Here is an 8372-nt window from a genome sequence, read left to right on the forward strand (position 1 = left end):
TAGCCGGGCATGGTGGCAGGCACCTGTAATCCCAGCTACTCGGGAGGCTGAGGCAGGAGAATTGCTTGAACCTGGGAGGCAGAGGTTACAGTGAGCCAAGATGACGCCATTGCACTCCAGGCTGGGCAACAAGAGCGAAACTCTGTCTCAAAAAAAAAAAATTGAACTTTATTTTGAGATCATTACAGATTCAGATGCAGCCGCAAGAAATAGTACAGAGATCCCATATACCCTTTACCCAGTTTCCCCTAATGGAAACATCTTGCAAAACTATAATATAGTATCAGAGCCAGGATTTTGACATGCAGAACATTCTCATCACCACAAGGATCCCTCATGTTGCCCTTCCATTGCCATGCCCACCTGCTACCATACACCCCACAGCACTAATCTGTTCTCCATTTCCTTAATTTTCATACATATTGTATCAGTGTAATCGTACAGTATATAATCTTTTGGGATTGGCTTTTTTCGCTGAGTGTAATTCACCCAATTTGTTGTGTGTTATCAGGAGGTCATTTCTTCTTATGGCTGAGTAGTTTCCCTGTGTGTGGGCATACCATAGTATGTTTATTCAGTTATTGAAGGACATCTGAATTGTCTCTAGTTTTTGACTATTAGGAATTAAGCCGCTATGGACATTCCCATACAGGTTTTTGTGTGAACATAAGTTTTCATTCCTCTGAGATAAACATCCAGGAGTACAGTTACTGGGTCATGTGATAGTTGCATGTTTAGTTTTTTTTAAGAAGCTGCTAACTCTTTTCCAGAGTGACTGTACCATTTTACATTCCTACCAGCAACATATGAATGATCCAGCTTCTCCACACTCTTGCCACCATGTGTTGTGACTGTTTCTTATTTTAGCCATCCTGATAGGTGCGTAGTGATACTGTGGTTTTAATTTGCTTTTCCCTAGTGGCTAGTGGTTTCGAACATCTTTTCGATCTGTATATCCTCTTTGGTGAAATGTCTCTTCAAGTCTATTACATATTTTCTGATTTGATTTTTTTTTTACTGTTGAGTTTTCAAAGTTCTTTATATATTCCAGATACTAATCCTTTGTCAAAGGACTAGTTTGCAAAAGTTTTCAAATACTGACTCCTAGTCTTTGAGCTTGTGTTTTCATCCTCTCAGGTCTTTCAGAGAGCAAAAGTTTTTAATTTTAATGAAGTCCAGTTTATCAAGTTCTCATTTTAAGGATTCTGCTTTTGATGTCAAGCGTAAAAACTCTTTGACTAGCCCTAGATTTTAGATTTTCTTACATGTTTTTTCCAAAAGTTTTATAGTTTTGTGTTTTACATTTAAGTTCATTATCCATTTTGAGGTGATTTTTATTATATAAAATATGAGACTTAAGTGTCCAGGTTCTTTTTCGTTTTTCTTTTTTGCCTGTGGAAGTCCAGTTGATCCTGCACCATTTGTTGAAAAGCTTATTCTTCCTCCACTGAATTGCTTTTGTGCCTTTGTCAATAATCAGTCGTACATATTTATGTGTGTCTACTTCTGGGTTCACAATTTTGTTCCATTGATTCATTTGCCTGTCCCTCTGCCAATACCACACAGTCTTGAATGCTATAGCAATATACTGCATTTTGAAATTGGGTGGACTGGTTTCTCCCACTTTATGGTTCTTTTTTAAAAATTATTTTAGGCCAGGCGTGGTTGCTCACACCTGTAAATCCCAGCACTTTGGGAGGCCGAGGCGGGTGGATCACCTGAGGTTAGGAATTCGAGGCCAGCCTAGCCAACATGGTGAAACTCCGTCTCTACTAAAAATACAAAAAACTTAGCCGGGCTTGGTGGTGCGTGCCTGTAATCCCAGCTACCCCAGGGAGGCTGAGGGAGGAGAATTGCTTGAACCCAGGAGATGGAGGTTGCAGTGAGCTGAGATTGTGACACTGCACTCCTGCCTGCAACAAGAGTGAGAAGTTTGTCTATATATATATATATATGTATATAATATATATATATGCACACACACACATATATATAATTTTAGCTATTCTAGTTCCTTTGCTTTTACATGTACATTTTAGAATAATTTTGTGTATATCTACAAAAAAATCTTGCTGGGATTTTTATAGGAATTGCATCAAACCTATATGTCAATTTGGGGAAATTGATATATTTACCATATTGAGTCTTCCTATCCATAATCATAGCATATCTGTTTATTTAGATCTTTTATTTCTTTAATCAATGTTTTATAGTTTTCAACATGCAAGTCCTGCACATGTTTTATTAGATTTACACCCATATATTTCATTTTTTGAATGATTTTAAGTGGTATTATCTTTTTAATTGAGTCCACATGTTCATTGCTAGTATACAGCATTACAGTTGATTTTTTTTGTATGTTTGTGACTTGCCAAACTCGTTTATTAGTTCTACAAGGTTTTTTTGTTTTGTTTTGTTTTGTTTTTTAATAGATGCCTTGGGACTTTCTGTGTTACAATCGTGTCATCTGCAAATAGTGACAATTTTATTTTTTCCTTTTTCTTCTGTATGCTTTTTATTTCCTGTCTTGCTTTGTTGCATGAGCTAGTACTTCCAGTGCTATGTTGAATATCGAGAGGGGACATCTTTGCCTTGTTCCCAATCTTATGAAGAAAACATTCCGCCTTCCTTACCACTAAGTATAACGTTAAATATAATGTTGGTGTATGTGTAATGGGCTTTTATAAATGCTCTTTGTAGAAAAGGAGCAGTCTAGAGATTTGATGAACCAGGCAATGTCAGGCAGCCTCTTTATTATAAATAGACCAGCGGGGTTTGCTAGGGTCAAGTGTGAATAATGAAAATCACAGAATTTGGAATCAGAACATTCACATTTAAATTTTGATCCTCCCACCTTTTGGCTAGAAGGCCTGGGGCAAATTACTTAGATGTCTCAAAACCCATTTCCTCCTCCACAAGGAAGGATGCACGGCCCCAACCCCACTTCCTCCATAAGTGTTAAGGGTCGGGGTGATGGGGCTGTTACATCACCAGCAGGAGCACACAGCAGGAGCTGGACTATTGACCCTCAAACTTATTGATTCTCACCCTGCCCTGCTGGGACCCCACCCCAACACCTTAATTTATCTATCTCTGCGGAAGAATTGACAAACTCTGATGCATCATTAGAATTTCCATTTGGAATCTTACACTAAAAGACTCCATTTGCATTTGGAATTTTAAACTAAAAGACTCAATGGTCCAAGATATTTGCTGTCTGTCTCCAGGACTTGATGCTTAAAGGCAGACCACCTGAGTTCATTTCCTGGCTTATCCATTACCATCTGTGTGAGCTTGGGCAAATCACGTAATTCCCTGATTTACTTTAAATGACATCATTTGTTTAAAAAAAAAAGCGGAATGACATAATTACTTCAGAGGACTGTTAGGAAGACTAAATGAGTTAATCTATGTAACGTTTTTAGCAGTGCCTGACACATTAGCTATGATGACATGTTAGCTATGATCATGACTGTTGGTGACTATAAAGGACACATTCTTATTTGTGAATCACCTTCTTAAAAATAAAATTGTTTGCTTTGCAGATTTTTTAAAAAATGGATTTGGCCAACCATGGACTTATTCTCCTGCAACAGTTAAACGCTCAGCGAGAGTTTGGTTTCCTGTGTGACTGCACGGTTGCAATCGGCGATGTATACTTCAAGGCACACAAATCAGTTCTTGCTTCATTCTCCAATTACTTTAAGATGTTGTTTGTCCATCAGACCAGGTAACTAAAGTGGTTGCTAATAACCTAATGACTGTAGACTTCTTAACCTCCCTATCCCTGGCCCTCATCAAGACCATGGGTCTCTCTACCTCTCCTAGCTCCTAGCTGACCTGCTCCCTTGTGGCCTCACTCGCCCCCTACCTTCTTGTTATGTGTGCTTTCAGTAGCACTTGAGAATCACTGGACCTGCCAGCTCTACGCAGTCCCTCCACCTCCAGATGCCCTCGCTGGGTATCACCTGCATGATCAGGACATGCAAGATCAGGTCCATTATAAAGCCAGCTCCCCAACCTCAGTGAAGCCTTCCAGCAGTAATCTTTTCTGGACTCATTATCTAAGCCCTGCCTCTCATTCCTCCAGCCCCAGTCCCCTGAGTATCCCCCCGACTTTCAGCATTTATTCTTGTCTCCTCCTCTAACAAGAAGCTTGAGGGCATGAATTTCTCCAGTTCCCCTCTTTTCTATCTGAAAACATCTCTAGCTTTGCTTAGTTTCTTTCTTTTCATCTCTCCTATCTTGAGAAAAGGGCCTCTCGGTGTCTCTGGAAAATGATCTCCCTCCCTCCCTCATGCTGCGAGATCCGACTCCTCAACTTTTATTCTATTCTTTTTATTTTCTCTGTTTTCATACACCCCCTACCCTGCCCCCAGCCCATGTGGGATCAGCACATCCTCGACACTGCTGTCTGCCTGAGTTAACGGTGCCGCTTCTCCATCACTTTACTATGAAAGCCCTTAAAAGGGTAATCAAGGTCCTCGCCTGCACTCTCCTCATCCCACACTCTTCCTATCAGTGTGCGCTGTGGTTTCCTCCCCTCCTTCACTCTACTGCAGTCTTTTCTCTAAGGTCACCCCTCATCAAAACCACTGCCCTTCTCTCAGCCTTCTAGCATCCTGTCCTCCAGCATCTGCTCTTGTTTGCTTCCTTCTTAAGTGGTTGTCATCTGCATTTTTATAGCTGAATATCTCTTGTTTTTCTGCCCTCTAAACCTGGGCCTTTGGTGAATTTTGTCTTTTGCACTCTTCCTATGGGTGTGTGTCTTTTTCCTAGATCTCGCTTCTGCTGGAAACTTCAGTTTATAGCTCTGGCCTTGACTGTTCTGTCTCCAGAACTCTATTCCCAAGGCCTCAGGCTGTGTGCTGGGCATTTCGAGTTGAATATCTCCTTTTGCGTCTTTGAGGATGTACTGAATTAGGCCCTCTCCGAAGTTCCTCCTGCCTATTTTCTTATCTTCAAGTATCCCAAGCTTAACTCTTTTGAATCACATCTTATCAGTCCCCAAATCATATTTTCTTCAAATTACCTTTCACATTTGTCACTTCTTTTCCTTTCTCACTTCCATTGCCTCATCACCCATTTTCCACATTACTGTCAGATTCGTATTTCCAAACACTGCTTTGACTGTAGTGGTTGATGAGAAACCTGCTATACTGCGTTATTCCTTGGGTCAGAAACCTCGGGGATGCCCAGTGATATTAAAATAACACACAGGCTCCTTACTCTATCATCCAAGGCCCCACAGGCTTGGAACCCAACCTCCTTCTAGCCTCATCTGCAACTTGGCCCTCTGGGACACCCCACCCCTCATCTTCACCTTAACCAAATCTACTTTCATGGCTTCAGCTCACCTGGACCACATTTTGCTGGTATCCTGCCCACTCCCTGAGTCCCAGCTCATGCAGCACCTCTTGTATGACCCCTCCCAGTCAAGTGAAACAAAACAAATGACAGTGACCATGTCCTCGCTCATGGCTCATAACACTTTAATTATGCTCCTTTATAAGAGTGCACATGTACAAGAGTGCAAATATGCACCTTTCCCCTATGTTGTTGTTATTTGTATACTTACCCCCCTTCTTCACTTGTAAGTTTCTTGAGGGCAGGGACTGGGTTTTATAAATCTTTGCAAACACCACCCAGTATGGCTGAGGTATTTGCACACAATAGAATAGCTACTTGATCAGTGTCTGGAGGAGCAGATAGAACAACTGCAGAATAACCCAGGAGGGGTGGCTCATCTGGCAATGCTAAGGATGCTCCCTTTAACTCATGTGTCTTCAGGCCTAGTGTGGGTTTTGTACTGGATAGTCTCAACACAGTGAATTCAATGGTATTGAAAAGGAGGCAGTTTTAATCTTGAGGACTGCAAGAATGCTACATAATGAGTTTTAATTCAATGCAACAAACCCACATTTAAGTATAGGGCAGTAAATAAATGCCTTTCTAACAAGGAGTTGTGATATTTGTGTAATACAACAGTGTAAAGCAACAGTGTGTATTACTGCACCAGAGGTGACCCATGCCTAGTGGCCAGCTTTGCCGCCTCCTAGTACAGAATTCAAGCTCCTTGAGGCAAGGCAAACTCAGGATGAAGGCCAGTGGCGTACTTTTCAACCAGCACCTCCTCTGTGGGGCACAACACTGCCGCCCGGCTACTCAGTCATAGACTGAGAATAGACTGAGTCAATTTTTTCAAGTTTGACTCCAAGGGAGATTTCTGGCTGTAGTTACCACTAGATGTCCCTGTCTTATGTCTGCAACTCTGAATGGTATGTTTAAATCACAGACAACTACAGATTTTCAACTATCAAAAATAAAACCACTGAGGGAGAGGCCTTTCTAAGTACAGCCTTCTGACGATGCTAATGCTATTCAAAAATCCTTATTTTTAAAGTTGTTTAAGCCTATTATTGCTTTTAAAATGTTAGTGAAGGAATAATTGAAAACGGAAATTACTATGGAAGTTTATACCAAAGGGCTTATAGCTGTAGTAAAATTATATTCATCTTTATCCTACATAAAAGCATGTCAACCAGCCTGGTCAACATGGTGAAAATCTATCCCTACTAAAAATACAAAAATTAGCCAGGCATCATGGTGTGCACCTGTAATCCCAGCTACTCGGGAGACTGAGGCAGGAGAATCGCTTGAACCCGGGAGGCGGAGGTTGCAGTGAGCCGAGATCGTGCCACTGCACTCCAGACTGGGCAACAAGAGTGAAACTCCATCTCAAAACAAAACAAAAAATGTTATGTCAAACATGTCTGGAAACTACTTAGATGTAAGTATATTATAGAGAACTATATATCCTTTCCAAAGGACTGGGAAAAGACCAAAGTCTGGTGCATAGTGAGCTGAGTGATTGGCAGAGGTCAAGCTGCCCAGGAATAAAAGCAGTCAGGGATGCAGATGGCTGAAATGTGCGTTAAGGAGCTTTGAAAAATCCCACCTGTTTTTGTTTGTTTGTTTTGAGACGGAGTCTCGCTCTTGTCGCCCAGGCTGGAGTGCAATCCCAGTAGCTGGGATTACAGCTGCCCGCGCCCATGCCCGGCTAATTTTTGTATTTTTAGTAGAGATAGGGTTTTGCCATGTTGGCCAGGCTGGTCTTAAACACCTGACCTCAGGTGATCCACCCCCCTCGGCCTCCCAAAGTGCTGGGATTATAGGCATGAGCCACCACGCCCGGCCTCCACCTGTTTTTTAAGTGTATGTGTGCACATGTGCTTCTGCTTTTTTAAAAAAAAATTTTTTTTTAAGGCTGCCTGCAGTGGTTCACACCTTTAACCACAACTCTTTGGGAGACTGAGGCAGGAAGATTTCTTGAGTCCAGGAGTTCAAGACCAATCTGGGCAAGATGGTGAGATCCTGTCTCTACAGAAGTTTAAAAATTAGCTGGGTGTAGTGGCATGTGCCTATAATCCAAGCTACTCAGGAGGCTGAGGCTGCAGTCAGCTATGATCGTGCCACTGCACTCCAGCCTGGGCCTACACAGCAAGACCTCCTCTCTTTAAAAAAAATTTTTTTTAATCAAAATAAATTGGTGTTTGGAGACCTCCTTGGGCCCTTACATCCCTGGCTGTAAACCCCAGGGACTTGCCGCTTTCTTTCCCTGGCCCCTTGGAGTCCTTCCTCCAGGCCTGCCTAAAGTGTGGGCCAAGGTTTCCCCAGCTGTGTCCTTTTTTTGCCGTCTGAGACTGTACATAGTTCTTTCAAATTTGAGAGACTTACTGTTGAGTCACAATTCATAAGTGATAGACAAGACAGCCTATCCAACAATGAATGAGAAAAGAATTACAAAATTTACACCGAAGTCAGCCAGGCATGGTGGCTCTTGCCTGTAATCCTAGCACTTTGGGAGGCTGAGGCGGGCAGATCACTTGAGGTCAGGAGTTCAAGACTAGCCTGGCCAACACAGTGAAACACTGTTTCTACTAAAAGAATACAAAAATTAGCAAGGCCTGGTGGCGGGCACCTGTAATCCCAGCTACTTGGGAGGCTGAGGCAGGAGAATCACTTGAACCTGGGAGGCAGAGGTTACAGTGAACCAAAATCGTGCCACTGCACTCCAGCCTAGGCAGCAGAGCAAGATTTCGACTCAAAATAAAAATTAAAAAAAAAAAAGAAAAATGGCCGGGCACAGTGGCTCACACCTGTAATCTCATCACTTTGGGAGGCCGAGGAGGGCGGATCACCTGAGGTCAGGAGTTTGAGACCAGCCTGGCCAACATGGCAAAACCCCAAATATACAAAAACGAGCCAGGCCTGGTGGCACGCACCTGTAATCCCAGCTACTCGGGAGGCTGAGGAAGGAGAGTCACTTGAACCCAGGAGGTGGAGGTTGCGGTAAGCTGAGATCGCGCCAC

At 42.5% G+C, this 8372-nt stretch overlaps 1 protein-coding gene across 2 annotated transcripts in view; it reads left to right on the forward strand.

Annotated features, from left to right (window-relative positions):
* Positions 1 to 8372, forward strand: part of ZBTB2 (zinc finger and BTB domain containing 2) — a 31281-nt gene that overhangs the window by 15714 nt on the left and 7195 nt on the right. For both annotated transcript variants that reach the window (XM_011943771.1, XM_011943772.1), the window contains exon 2: positions 3546 to 3730. In XM_011943771.1, coding sequence (XP_011799161.1) covers positions 3558 to 3730 — 173 coding nt within the window. In that variant the 5' untranslated portion in view covers positions 3546 to 3557. The remainder of the gene's footprint in view (positions 1 to 3545; positions 3731 to 8372) is intronic.

This window comes from Colobus angolensis, unplaced genomic scaffold (genome assembly GCF_000951035.1).
Source record: "Colobus angolensis palliatus isolate OR3802 unplaced genomic scaffold, Cang.pa_1.0 Scaffold221, whole genome shotgun sequence".
NCBI lineage: Eukaryota > Metazoa > Chordata > Mammalia > Primates > Cercopithecidae > Colobus > Colobus angolensis.